The following is a 14,621-nucleotide window of genomic DNA, read 5'->3' as shown; positions in this document are numbered from 1 at the left end:
ACGGACCCCGTCCTGCCTCTGACAAAAATTTTTTTTTTTTAAAAATCAAGGGCCGGCTCACTTTAGTGGAATCGCCGCTAGTACTTTTGGCAGGACGGTCCTGTGCGGCTATGCAGCGCTGCACCGTCACTTGAATTAAAGCCATTATCTGCAGGCAGAACACCACTGTAGCCGCCCCCCGAACCCCCCCCCCTTCCCCCTGCAAAGTTGCCGTTGCTGCTCCGAGAAGAAAAGGGAGCCAAGCCTCCGAGCAGACATGATAAAAGAGTTTGAGATCCCCCCCAGCACCACCACCACCACCACCTTCCCCTTGCGCCACATCACAGTGACTTTGCTCTTTCATTGATAAGGTCACGGGGGCTGCAGCACATATGAAGTACGGTAATGCCACTTTAGGGGTCGGGGAGGGGGGGAGGGGGAGGGGTACTCAGACAGCTGGATCGAAAGATTTTTTTTTTTTTTGCTGAGCTGGTTCCTGCAGCCAGAATCTGCCTAGTGATCAACTTCCTTCCGCCACTTCGCTGAAAAGGCATCACCCCTCCTCAATTTCCCCCCCCCAAAAAAAGAAAGAAAGGGAAAAAAGAAAAAGGAGAAGCATCAAGCATCAAGCATCAAGAGCGGCTCTGCATAATTAGCGCTTGTACAGCGGTGATGATTCTGCACATTTGATGCGGTTTAACGTGTCGGGAGCGGCAAGGGCTGAGGTGTGATCTCGTAGTCAAAGCTCTGCCCATCCGTCATCGTAGTGACGCCGGAACGCTTTCGCTTTTGACACAGCCCAAGCTCGAAGACACCGGAGCTGGTCTGCAGGTTCGGCCCGCGTGCGTTTCCCTTCACGGCCTGACTCGTGCTGCGGGGCATCATCCGTTACTGATGTGATCAGCGGCCGCCGTAAAATAATCTAATCAGCATCTTTCACTTTTATGCTGCACCGGTGCCTTATTTACGGCTTCATGCACTTTTGATCTTGCTGTGTAAGAGATACCGGCTGATTCAAAAAGGGCCATTTCTGATTGTGAAAGACATGTTTTTCTATTTTTATGTACATAAAATATATATAGTTGCATCCATTCAGGTTTACCAGGTAAAAGAGTTTGGACAAAACTCTGAATCACTTCCGTCTTGTCAGTCAGTGGCTGTAGAGAGTAGAGACAGACGCTAATAGCTGCAGGCAAGGTTTCCTCCATCATCTATGATGAAACAGAAACGACCCGATGAGTCGGTCCTTTCACATTGTTTATTATTTGTTTGGTTTCTGTTAGGAGGAAGCAGCTTCTTCCCTCCCAAAAGGAAAAATCGGAAATTTGGGGGATCCACAGACTGGTGCGTGCTCTCGCAGTGACTCCACGAATTGAAAGTGTTGAAAGTAATAGCAGTGCACGCTCACTTACCAAAGCAGCCTGAGTCACGCTGTTTTTTTTTTTTCTTTCTGGGTTTCCCCCCCCCCTCTCTTCCTCTCCTCTCTGATCCTCCCCCTCTCTCTCTCTCTCTCTCTCTCTGGTCTAGGGAGCAGGCCCATACACCCTGTCCGGCTGTCGGTGGCGTGTCGGAACATGCCTTGACTTGTTGTGCTTGCCTCAGTGGAGCAACGAGAAGCAGAGAGAGAGAGAGTGAGATCACAACAGAGCAGAGCGGAGCCGAGCGCAGCCCTGTGGTCCACCAGACTTGGCTGGTGTGAAGGGGACCAAGCAGCACCTTGGGAGAGCAACACTCCTGATACGTGAGGACACGGACGGAGCCGAGCCGCCGCTGATGCCACTGCTACACGGTGAGTGTATCACCTGTGTGTGACACGTTAAAGCTTCTGTAAGTGGTCTGGCTTCATTCTCACAGCCGGGACAGAGAACTTTACTCAATCCTCGGAAATCAGCGTGTGAACCTAAAACAAAAAGGGCCTTAATGTGAACAATCGCGTCTTTGTTTTGAATGTAAAGTATCATTAAGGCGGCTTTGTTACAATGTACATGTATAAGTATCTTTGAAGACGTCCGACCAACTTGATGCCATGGTAACGGTTCAGAAGGTCACAGAGTGCGCAGAGGTGTGATCCACATTAACGCGGTCACGAAGTGATCTACGCACAAGTGTCCTTTCGCATTGTCTTCTTCTGTTCCTTTGGACACGCTAAACATAGGGACACAAAGACTTTCATACTTATTTGGGTCGGGTTCGTGACATTGTATTTGGACATGTAAGTCGGACGTCAGAGGTCCCTAACAGGGCCTGATGTCCATAGGAAAGGCAATGAAGTTGTGGCCATCCGGGACGTCCCACTGAGGAGCCTGCCTGTTACTGATTAGCTCCACGACGTAAACACAAGCATCAATCACCACCACATAACAGGCCAAAGTATGGAATGATTGGTTTAAAGAGCAGTGCGGCCTTTAGATGATTAAACCAGTTCGATCCTTTAAACGATCAATAGTAGCAATAAAATAATATTGATAAAAAAATAAAGAAAGAAAACGGAGATCAGAGTTCTCTTATTTTAAAGGTCCTCAGCTGGAAATCCAAACATCGGAATAAACCTCATGGACCTTATGAGAGGTTAAGCCTCGTCACCATGCAGACCATCATGTGTAGCATTCTTCGGAAACACGGCGGCTCTACAGTAAATACTGCTGTCATTGTTGGCTGTAAGGTGATTAGGTCTCTGCAGCGAGGCCGCAGCGGGGACGCATGACTGTTAGGGCATCTGGTTCAGTGATGTCAGGAGTTTTGGCCCAACAAGGGACCCTGATGCATAGCTGCTCCGGAGTCAGCACGAGAACTGAAGTGCGCAAAAGTAATTTCACGACTTAACGTGCGCACATGTTGTGTAAAAATTGGTCTATAATAGTATATTTTCTAATAAATTAATAATCAACTGTCATGTTTGTGTGATTTACACAATGCATAAATTGGACAAAACCTTCTTGGACCATCACACTATTATTTAAATTGCATATGTAAAGTATGTTTACATATACTGAGTAAAAATACTTACTCAAGTAAGTTTGAATTTCAAATTTAAAAATTAAATTACTTACTAAAAGTGTATTTTATTTAAAATCACTGTATATAAAAACAATTGCAAGTGTCATTTTGGAATACTTTTTAAAATAGGAAGGAATACCAGATTACACCTCAAACATCATCCAGGTTTTTAGACAAGATAAACCAATTATTGCAAGTGACACAGTTTCAGATGCCTCCTTCAACTTTTGTTGAAGAGATTTATCTGTATTTTTAGCACCGTTTTAACCTGGAAAGCACCTTGAGTGTTCCTTTTAATCCTCTGCTAAATTAAATTATTCAACGGCAATCCACACTTCGCACTGATTAATGCAAAAAAAAAAAAGAAAAGTCTTGCACCATCCATAAAGAGATGATTAGCACAGAAACGGGAGGGCGTTGCTGAAACAGAAGTCAGCCTCAGCCGTTTGCTTTGTGACGCAGCGAGTCGGCCGACCGTTCCCTCCGCCGGCCCGGCTGTTGTTTTCACTATACGCTTCCTCCGTCCTGCGTGAGGGATTACGTCGAGCCATGCGCGGGCAGGAATTCCGGTCATCATGTGCTCGGTGCGAGGGTCCAGGCTGCAGGCACGAGGTGACGCAGCCGCTCGGCCGCTCGCAGAGGAGGTCAAGAGGTGTGCGAGCCCTCACTCGTCAGTGGACACGAGCCTTGGTGTCGGCGGGGAATGGTGTGTAAAATCCTCTGTAAAAGTCGCTGACGCTTCTCTCAGCTGACCTTTTCTTTATTCACAGAAAAGGTCAAGAGTGACAAATCAAGGAAGGAATTTACAGTTATGAAATGGCAAAAAAGAAATTAAAAAAAAAAAAAAATGCACCGTGAAATGTTAAAAATGCTGATCTCAAAAGACAGAAAAGACGGCCGGCTGTATTCCTTCCTCGGTGATATCATCTAGGTTTCTCCTTCATGAATCCCCGGGTTCTTTGATTTGCCGCAGGACACTCTTGCGCTCCCATGCTGTCCTGTCAGCAAGGCAGAGTCCGCAGGGAGAGGAGGGCAGTGTGGGACAGTCAGTCGGGGGAGGGGCGCGGGGAGGTTTCAGCTGCCGCCCGTCCTGTCCGCTAAGAACGCAGCCACTGAGGACATCAGCCAACACGGGCTTTTCTGCATCGCGCACATGCTAAGATACAGCCGCATATGCACAAAATAGATAAGAGCTGAATCAAACTGAGCTTTTTTGTTGCAAAACCATGAGTCACGGCGAGGCTATTCTTAGTTCTGAGGGTGTTCATGTTTGCCTGTATTTTTTTTCTTTGTGTGTGTGTGTGTGTGTGTGTGTGTGCACGCGCGCACTTAAAGTGATGCTGCACCAAAAAGGCTACAAGAGCATCGGGATTCTGTTTTGGAACAAACTTTCAGGCACCGAGTGCAGTCTCATCAATGCATCACCGTTACATAAGTGCTGAGCTGGCTGCCCTTTGTAATTTTTCAAAGACTGAAGTTTTTTTTTTTGTTTTTTTTGTTAAAGGAAGATGAATCACCACTACAAGCCATTATTATTTTTATTTTACATTCAGGAGCAGCAGGTCAAATATGTTTTGTTTCACCTTTCATACTGTTTTCTATTCCCTTTATAGCGCACCGCTTCCACTGTTGGCTAAGGATCAGTCCACCTAAGAGGAAGCTTCAAGCACGAGGCTTTGCTGGCAGCGCCACCACAGAGCCAGACGTGAGAAGCGGCGGCGTCCACGGAGGCAGAACTCGCCACGAGCTACCAACAGTTGGGACGCTGCTGGTGAAAGGAGCAGCGACAGACGACTGGAAGCGGCTCCTGTGGGTGTTTCTCTGGCAGTGTCTTAGCTGGTTGTTGTGAGGAGTGAGAACGAAGCAATCAGCAAGTATACTGCCGCAGAAATTCTTCGCAATAAGAGGCCCCCGGGAGAGTTTCAGCACCGTCCCCGACAGGGAACCTGCAAGCTGCTCTAAGTTCTTCAAGTTGGACTTGGCAAAAAAAATAAAATCAGGCAACAAAAGAAGAAGCACCAGATGTATCTGTTCATTTTGGAGAACAAATAGAAAGTCTTATCTTAAAAAATTAAAATCGATTATGTCAGCAGTTTGAAATATCAGCCACTGTTGGGACACTGTGTGCTGCCATGCTGTGATGCCCCAAGCGCAGTTTTTCCATTTGTAGGATGATGCGAGGGATTGAGAGATGATATGATTATTATTCATTGTTACTGTAACAGCCTGTACAATATTTACTGCCATATCAGACAGAGCATTGAACTCCATCATCGAGTTAGTTCTGATCCTCTGGTGCCCTCTTGTGACTAAATGCAGCCCTAAAGCGATCTCTCATTTCAACACTTGAACGTTTTATTAATCAAAAACTGACCCCTGAGGATCAGTTTGGAGGTGCTAAGACTTCATAGGTAATTGATTAAGTGTTAACTGATCAGGTTTAGAATATTTTTAACGATGTACTGTAAAAATGCCATGACTAAAAGGTAATTAAAGACTTCCTCCGTTGCTCGTTTCCGTTCTTTTTCTGATCAGACCGGCATTCCTCAACTACAGAGAAACTTGTTCCCTTTGAAATCACTTTGGGTGTATAAGATGTGGAAGTTGACACAAAGCGCTGCGAAGGATTCAGATGAGGCGGAACAACCTAGATGGCAGGTGCCATGGAGCCTCGTCTGGATGGAAGGTGCTCTCCGTCTTTTAAAAATCTTACGCACAGTATTTAGTGATATATTTTTTGCTGGGTTGAGCGACGGTGCGGAAGCTGTGCTCTGCAGGGGTTCAGTCTAATTCAAACAACCTGTTTGATTTCGCTGCTACTTGGATGTCACACTTGTCTGCCCAGCTCCATTACTCAGAAGCAGCAGACTGACTAAAACTGGCAAATAAAAGAGATTGTGAAAATGGTTTCATTTCCTCACGCAGCATGAGAACAGTCAGAAGGGACCTAAAGAGGAACATTACAGCTCTCAGTCTTTGGCTGTCTGTAATACACAAGGCAGTGTTGTATTCACATGTGTAACAACCACAGCTCAACAAGCTAAAAGCAGATACGATGAAACAGAACAAAGCATTTAGCTGACGTGGATGCAGGTGTAAGCAATTCTGATGAGGTCTCTGCAGACCGAGGACGTCGTCAGCAGATGCACTTGCAGCAGTTTCGTGCTAACTGCTAGGATGAACTGTGGGGGGCGGGGGGAACAAAAAAAACAAAAAAAAAACAGCTTAGAGTAAGTCCTCTAGTCTAGGTGTTGGTGAGGCCATAGGTGTACATCAGTATACAGAAAGTGAAACACACCAGGTGAACTTTGACACCGTTGTGCAAAAGATCAGCCATGTTTTATCTCCAGACAGTCAGGTCTCCTTTATTACCCATCCAGCCACAGAGACCAAAACAAAGTGTCAAAAACAAAACAAGAAGTTTGTTCGTGTAATATGGGCTGAGGAGCATCACCAGTGCTATAATATATATAAGTTACGATGTGTTGAAAAACAAGAAATAGCTTAAGTTCAGGCAAGGGATGTTAACAATTAATCGATTATCGATTAATTGTCTATTAAGAATTTAATCGATTAAATTAAATTAGTTGCAATTAATCAAACATTTTTTTACACGGGTAGTTAATATCACTATAACAGTGTAGTGGCAGGAAAGAGCAATTCATCTGTAGATACTGTGATGGTCATAATGTACCTTCAACATTTACTTTTAAACAACTTTTTTTTTTTTTTTTTTTTTTTAAAAAGAAAAAAGAAAAGAAAGTTGAAATGTGACCCATTAGGAGTCAACTTAAAGTCAGAGAATAAATGTTTAGGGTGTTTTTACTGTTCTCTAATGGATAAATGGGTCACATTGGACCCTCAACATTATTTAAGGGTAATATAATGTGTTCCTTACACATTTTTCATTGTGAAATTTAGGTTCTCAGGAAAAAATTAACGTCTTTTTTCATTGAAAGTCAATGAACAAATCAAGCATTCTATATGAATCAAGTCTTCAATGCACACAGTCAGCTGAAAGCGCTATGAGCATGATGCAATAGGTTGCTTTTGGTAATAACATGAAAAGCTAATACAAAGCCGACATGCCCTGCAGCAAACTCTGGGACAAAGGTATTTCTGCCCTGCGGCTGTGCAAAAACATCTGCTTTCATTCTCTGACACGCTCCATCGCGTTATGTCTCGATCCAAATTTTCCCCCTCGACACGAAACACAATGCCACAAAATTCTGAGGAGACGGTGGTACAAGAAACATGTTTTGAGCTGAGACAATATCGCCGCTGCTGAAATTATCATTGGGCCAAATGAACTGCATTATTTCAGGCCAGAGTGCACAATTAGATTACACGAATTGAAGAAAATCTTTTTGTAAGCATTTTAAGTGGGCTATTCATCAACTTGATACCAAAATGGTTTGTCTGCAGTGAAAATAAATATTGTTGAGATATGTGATGCAGTATTAAAAATAACTAATAGAAAAGAAGACATGTACAACAAACACAACAAACACTCAACCTACTAAAATGTTGATGTAACTTTTTCTCTTGGCTACTGCTGTTGTGCTTAAACATTGGCGTATACTTTTGCAGTCATTAACGGGAAGACCAACTTGTGCAACAAATAAAGCAACACAAGTCTGACGTCACCAGTTCTGTGCGTGAACTAAAGAGGTGGGAATGGAAAATGTACAAATACTTTGTTTGTTACTGTACTTGAGTAGATTTTTCAGGCTCCTGTACTTTGAGGATTTATTTCTCTGACAAATTTTCACTTTTACTTTCTACATTTACGTACACATATCTGTACTTTCTACTCCTCCACTTAAAAAACACACTCATTACTTTTGTGTTTAAAGGTGTTTCAAAGACACAAATTCTATGAAAAGTAATTAACTTATCAATATAGCTGTTGCTGCTTGAAGCGGAGCCATTTGAACTATGCTGTTGTGAAGTTAACTATAAAAAGGATCATATTTCAGAGGAAGATTATTTCAGAGTATCTAGCTAATCAACACATGTATAGTTTCATTAATTGCAAAAAAAAAACATTTTTACATTTTACTGATGTACATTTCAGAACCTGTACTTTACTTTTACAGAGTCTTTTTTTTCTTTTTTTTCTTTACACAAGTATCCGTACTTTTACTTCAGCACAGAATGTGAACGCTATTGCCACCTCTGGTAAACAAATCCTGTTTACTTAGACCATGCTGTCATATGTACTGCGTTGGGTGACACAAGCGCCGAACAGAAATAGACCAACATGACGGTCCATCACCCGCTGACCGACTTCTGCTTTTGGTTCCGGATGTTGCAACGAGCCGAGAGAGACATGGGGGGGAGGAACCCCGGCGGAGGAGGGGTCTAACTCCCGCTGGAGGGGGAAAAGTTTTTTTGTTTTTTTTTTATAACGGACTAGTACCTCAAGACTCATGGGTCTCCTCTGCCACGGCAGTAGACCACCACGCTTCCTCTGTCGAACTTTGCGCCCGCTTTGAAAGCGTTCACCCCCGGCTGAAAACCATGGCGAGCGGCGGCAACGAGACGGTCGTTTACTTCTCCGAGCAGGTGCTCGTGCTGTGCTCGTGCGCCCTGTCGCTCGCGGGCTCCTCGCTCATCATACTGACCTACATGGCGTGGTCCGACCTGAGGACCACCCCGCGCCGGCTGCTGCTCTTCCTGTCGGTGACGGACCTGCTCTCCGCCGTCTCCTATGGCTACGGCGTGTGGAGCGTCTTCCGCAGCGACTCGCCGGGCTGCATCGCCCAGGGGGCCGTGTCCACCTTCGCCAACAGCAGCTCGTTCTTCTGGACCGTCGCCATCGCCATTTACCTGTACGTGTTCATCGTCAGGTCGAGCCAGAGGGTGGCCGACAGCCTGGTGCTGTTCTTCCACCTGGTCAGGTAAGAAGAGGTCGGTCGGTCGGTTGGCTGGTTGCTCACTCACGCGCCACTTTCGCTGCTGGGCCAATTAAATGCTAATTGTAGATGGCCGTTTTAAACCGTGGAGCATTCTGGGAAATGTAAGCGTTCTATTCTAAACTCTAATATAACTCAAGTCAGGGGTTGGGCAAACTTTTTGGACTGGTGGGCCACAATGGGTTCTGAAAGGAGGAGCAGATGGATGGAGTGCTTTGGTGACCCACCCCAGAGGAGGAGAGAAAAAAAAAGAAAGTATTATGGGATATGTAGAAAATGTCAACTGAAAATGAACAAAAGCAAAGTTACATATAAAGTCAGTGTCTTTAAAGCCCCGCAGCATTTAGCTCTTTAGTGAAAGGACTCTTTGAACACTGAAAAAATGGACGAAAATTCATATAATTTCTTCAAGTTCGGCGGGCCGGATTAAGAAGCTTAATGTGCCACATATGGCCGTAGTTTGCCCATGCCTGACCTAGTTATTTGCTGGTACTGGAGATATTTATATGACAGTGATATTTTTGAGTGAGCATTATTGCTAGGTTGAATTGTAATTGAAGCTAAATCGAGCGCAAATGACACTAACATTACAAATGTGTACAAACATTAGTTTAAATAAACCAATTTAAAAGCCGAAGACTGCTAGAGCGTTGTTTAAAATGAAAGGAAATATAAGCTGGTAATGTATCAGACACGCATGGATATATATATATATATATATATATATATATTTACTATTCAAACCAGTTGTAATGCAATGTTTTTCAGTGGGGTTTTCTTCATAACTAGGATCCAATATTGCATAAAGTATTAGATGGACAAAATTGTTGCCCAAGTGCGAGATGGAATATTATCGTAAAACGTTAGCATCTGCCAAATACAAACCCCACAACCAAATATTTTCCCTTAATACTAATACTGTTTGGGTATACAGCTGTACTTTGTATTGTGTGTGTGTGGTTTCTGAGGAAGCGCAACAAGCATCCACTGTTCAAAGTGCATCTATTAAAAGCTTTTCACGTGTTTAAATGAACCACTTGTTTTTCCCTGTAAACCAGAATCTGAGTACCTCGAATTATAATGCGTTCTGCCCTTTGTTGTCGGCTTTCCCTCCGCACATTAATGAGCTGTCCCTTTTAGATTGTGAAGATGTTAAGGGGGTGATTCACCGCACAAAACAATTGATCTATTTTTTGACACAAGAGCAGTTTCACCCCTGGGTAGGTCTCAACGCGGCGCCTGTGTCTGCCATTCTAATTTTGTTCCAGTGAATCCCCCAACATTCCATTGAAGTGAAGATCACACAACAGAGCTTTTTATTTGAGGCCTGCATACATAACAGACGCACACAGCATGACTGTACACGGTGATGTTTTTAATAGTCAACCATATGTTTGCATGAAAATAGTTGTGTTTTTAAGTGGGGAGAAGCAACGCCGTGGGTGAAATGCAAAAAACGTTGCTTTTAAATGAGCTTATATAAGGCTTTTGTTCCATGCTTTGCATGCTGAGCTCGTGCAGCTCAACTGATTTGTTTCTAAACTAAGCAGGCCTAACAAGTCTTATACAAAAGAAAATCTCTCTTGTGACGTTAGTTGTATGTGACAATTCACCCCACCATCGCCGGTGTTTTCACGCAAAACAGTGAGGAAAAAAAAGTGAGACATTTGAAGAAGTGAAGGTTGACCTTTCACACGAGGTTGACGATAGCTATCAACTTTATCCTTCAGCTGGGGCGTTCCACTGGTCATCACTATCGCTGCCCTGGCCCTCAGCAAAATAGGATACGACGCGTCAGAGGTGTCGGTGGGCTGGTGCTGGGTGAGGATTGACGCTTCGAACCGCGTCCTCTGGATGCTGCTGACGGGGAAGATCTGGGAGTTCATGGCGTACCTCATGCTGCCTGTCATCTACATCCTGATCAAGAGGCACATCTACACAGTGGTGAGGAGCAACCAGAGATTTTAACACATGCACACGCTTTCCTGTTATATGAAATGCAAAGGCAATTGAGAAATGTTAAATGGGTTAATTGCAATGTTAGCAAATGGACAGAAACACACACTCTCAAGTCAAAATATTAAAGGGGTGCAAGGCCCAGACAATTCTATCAAAAAATTAAAGACGGTCAGCAACAATCAAGTGTCCCTTTCAAAAAAAAATTTTAGATGCACACTTAAGTGTTATCTTAGCCTGGACGATATGACAAACTGGTCTGGCTGTCACTAGCAGCTAGCATGAATAGAAATATCTATTGTAATGTTGACACATCCTTCCAATATGCTCCTGTTTTACCCCTCGATCTGCACAGGAGGTTTAAAATATGTTTACGTATAAAAGCCTCAGCTTACCTGATGCTAATTATGGACTCCCACTCCAGTTTTTCGTATCCATGAGAACCTTTAATGTGTCAGACCACACACTTTTGGCATTTGTTGGCTCACTCACAGTTGTATCTGCTGGTTGAGCCATGCAATGCTAGATTCTGCGAGTATCCCTTTGCTTTAAGCGCAAAATCATCTGCGCTGTCTTTGACATTTTTGCAATTCACTGCTTCACAAAGAAGAACAGAAAATGGTGGTGAAAAAGCTGTTGTCACTTCCAGCTGCCACGCAAATCAACATTTTGTATTGTATTATTGATTTTACTGCTTCCTCTTTCCTCTCTGCTGCAGCATGCTGCGCTCTCTGAGTACCGCCCCATCCTGCCCAACAGGTCTCAGTCTCACCACTTCTCCATGGCGGACGTCAAGCTCACACTCATTCCCATTATCTTCATCGTCCTGCGCATTTGGAGCACAGTGCGCTTCATCCTGCTCCTGGTCGACTCTCCGGTCAGACAGAACCCAGTGCTGGTCACTTTACACGTAAGTTTGAAAAACGGAGAAGAAAAATTAGTGAGATTTTTCGGTTTTAAAATACCACGGTCCAGTTAAAAGGGTTATCATGTGTTAGTGTAACCTCAATAATAAATCAGGGGCTGTGTATGAGACTCATCAGTGGAAATGTTGTTCCAGATTACATGGCCAATCCTCATGTGCTGGTCTTTATTTCCTTTTTTTCCCTTTTGGTCTCAAAGGGTATCGGCAACACCGCACAGGGAGCAGCCAACTGCATCATGTTTGTTTTTTGCACCCGACCGATTCGCACACGGCTCTGTGCAACATTGTGCTGCTGTTCCAAGGGTCGGGCAGGTGCCTCGAACTCACAAGGCGCCCCCAACAGGCTGCCGTCGGGACAGGACCCCTCGACCAAAAGGGGAGAAGAAGACGGAACGAGCCAGAGCCAGATTGTGAGATGATACTGGACACAGTGGGTGTGAAACATCACGTCATTGTGTCACATGAGGGGAGAGTTTTGCATCATGATTAATAGGGATGATGCTTTCTGAATGTACTGTTGAGTGATTCACACAGGAAACACTGCCGGCAAAGGTTTACATATTGGACATTAGTACTGTGAAGGTGGTTGAGTTGTTTTATTTATGATAGACTGTCTACGTTCATGTGCTGCAAAAATTGGTACCTCGCTTTTACCTTGTCCACAGGCCTTGAATTAATGCAAACGTTGTCCAGCAATAAGAGCTGCATGGAGTTATGACGATGACAAACATTCTGCAAATGTTGAAGTTATTTTGTTATAGCTTCAAACTGGATTGCAAAAATTGTATGTATTAACTCAGCTAAACTTGCTACTAAGCTTTGCCTTCCAGAGTTTGTTGGTTGTAAGAACTTGAGATCATTTTTTGTTTAAAAAAAACAAACAGTTGTGAATCTTTTGAGGACTCAAATGACCGCTGCACCATAATCTTGCTTAATTTTTCTCAATGCAGTATGTATGAATTTTATGACTGAACACACTGAATATTAGACACTTGTACTGTTAAACATCTTTTTGTGGAAATTATTTTGCACAGCCCAAACCCACTGTGGCTGTCATACCTTTTTGTAAATAGCTTGAAGTTGACACATTTTGTTACTGATATTTTAAGGCCAGACACTGGCCAGACACTGTGTAGTCATTTGTAAATGTTATTTTGACTTGAATTCTACTTCCTACAAAATCTACAGTGTCATTTCTCATAAAAAATAAATATCGGATCCATTACTCAAAAAGATTAGTGTATTTAAAGCTTTTTACTTTTCCTTTTTTAACACCAAGAGCTTATGAGCATCCTGTCAATGTGGAGTTCTCTTGGGACGATCAGGTCTCTCAACATCGGTTCTCTCTCCTCACCTCAACGTTGCAACATTTCTGGCGAGGATTGTTGCAAAAGCTGTCTGATATTTCACTAAAATTAACTTAGCATCTTTTTGGTCGTTGTGGTCAGGATGCGTGACGCATCATCATCATCACATGCCGTCCGTCCTTCCTTCCTCCTGGAAACTGGAGCGTCAGTTCTTCTTCTTCTCCTTCTTCTTCTTCTTCTATGAACTCTCGCCTTATTGCCGCTGGCTCCCAATAGCTCAGCCTTGCTGTTGCTTGAGTGCATTACCGAGTGACTGGGGGGATAAACCTGATGACCCCAGACAGGACTGACCCGACTATTGTGGCTTAATACCCGCTATCTCTCTGGCGTACTGTCAAAGATGAAAATGAGTCCTGGGGTGCCGTCCACAGAGCTGAGAAAGCCACATTATTGAAAGTGAGGGAGGAGAGAGCCAACATGTTGATACTTTGTCAGTTTTCTTCAGTTTCATTTTATTTTTATCAAGGGACAGAACGTATTAATACAACAAAATAAAATATACGTGATAGCCAGGCGGATAGAGCTAGTTTTCAATTTTAATATAAAGCATAAGTAGATCTAGGCACATACAAATAGAATTGTTTTTGCTTGACTCACACAGAGAGCAATATTTTGTGTGTCCAGACTTTGCCCATCTGTTTGGTAAATGATGCACCACAGAGGCGGATGGTGCCGCTTCAGTATCCCTCTACTGTATATCAGCTCTGGCAGACCAATGATTACGCTGCAACAACACGGGAGTCTTAGGTGGGCGGTTAGTTCTCACGCAGTATTTACAGCACAGAGTCAACTTCAGGCTGTTTACAGTGAAAATATCAAAAGAAAAATAAATATTCCGGTTTTGTGAGAATCATTTTTGCGTTGAGTCTTAATGTCGGCCCGCGGTCTGGATGAATGCGTTGCGGTGCGGAGTTCATTCTCTCCGCTCCATCTGTTACCTTGACACAGCGCTCGATACCACGTCAGGCTGAGTGCGGGAAGAATTTATGGCGCCCGAACCGGGCGGTGACGACTGTTAAGGTCCCCTCTCTGTGTTTCTTGCTGAAATTAGGTCCGCTGTGCGGTTTCAGAGTTTTTTGGCTGACATTGAAGCAAGTTGAGCCCCGGTGAAACACTTAAATGAAGAGGTTTGTTCTCTGTCCCCCGCTGGCACCCAGCCCACTTAATTCATTAAATTAAAGCGAACTGAGGCCCTCACTGTGCAGCAAGGGGTGACCATTCACCAGGCAAGTTAATGGAGAATACTTTTTTTTTTTTTTTTTTTTTTTACAACACAGGCTGTTCATTTGGCTGTGTCAGGGTTTCTCCGAGCCAATTCTCAAGCACACAGTCCACCAAAGGCACCGGATCACAGCAGCCAAAGGACATTTTAACAAGAAGTGACAGAACACTCGCTACACATAGAAAACACAGAATGCGGCGTGCTGTGTTTCCCCCCCCCCCCTTTGATACACAAATAATAATCTCCAACATGAGTGC

General features: G+C 43.9%; 1 protein-coding gene and 1 long non-coding RNA gene across 3 annotated transcripts in view; both read left to right on the top strand.

Moving 5' to 3' along the window:
- The window catches only part of LOC142898973 (uncharacterized), an 8,227-nt gene extending 2,744 nt beyond the window's left edge, over positions 1–5,483 (top strand). Inside the window, exons 2-4 of one of the 2 annotated variants that reach the window (XR_012928672.1) lie at positions 1,263–1,323; positions 1,507–1,768; positions 4,590–5,483. This is a non-coding gene — a long non-coding RNA (uncharacterized LOC142898973). The remainder of the gene's footprint in view (positions 1–1,262; positions 1,324–1,506; positions 1,769–4,589) is intronic. The other variant, XR_012928671.1, reaches the window with a different exon arrangement.
- Positions 5,484–8,361: 2,878 nt separating this feature from the next.
- gpr157 (G protein-coupled receptor 157) lies at positions 8,362–13,938 on the top strand. Its single transcript, XM_076042518.1, has 4 exons — positions 8,362–8,879; positions 10,625–10,838; positions 11,569–11,760; positions 11,973–13,938. Exons 1-4 carry the CDS (start codon positions 8,500–8,502, stop codon positions 12,192–12,194), a joined length of 1,008 nt encoding a protein of 335 aa, XP_075898633.1. The 5' UTR covers positions 8,362–8,499; the 3' UTR covers positions 12,195–13,938.
- Positions 13,939–14,621: the final 683 nt, after the last annotated feature.

This window comes from Nelusetta ayraudi, unplaced genomic scaffold (genome assembly GCF_046127955.1).
Source record: "Nelusetta ayraudi isolate G7.1 ecotype Tasmania unplaced genomic scaffold, CSIRO-AGI_Nayr_v1 ptg000070l, whole genome shotgun sequence".
Taxonomy (NCBI): Eukaryota; Metazoa; Chordata; class Actinopteri; order Tetraodontiformes; family Monacanthidae; genus Nelusetta; species Nelusetta ayraudi.
This window is presented reverse-complemented; position numbering and strand designations above follow the sequence as displayed.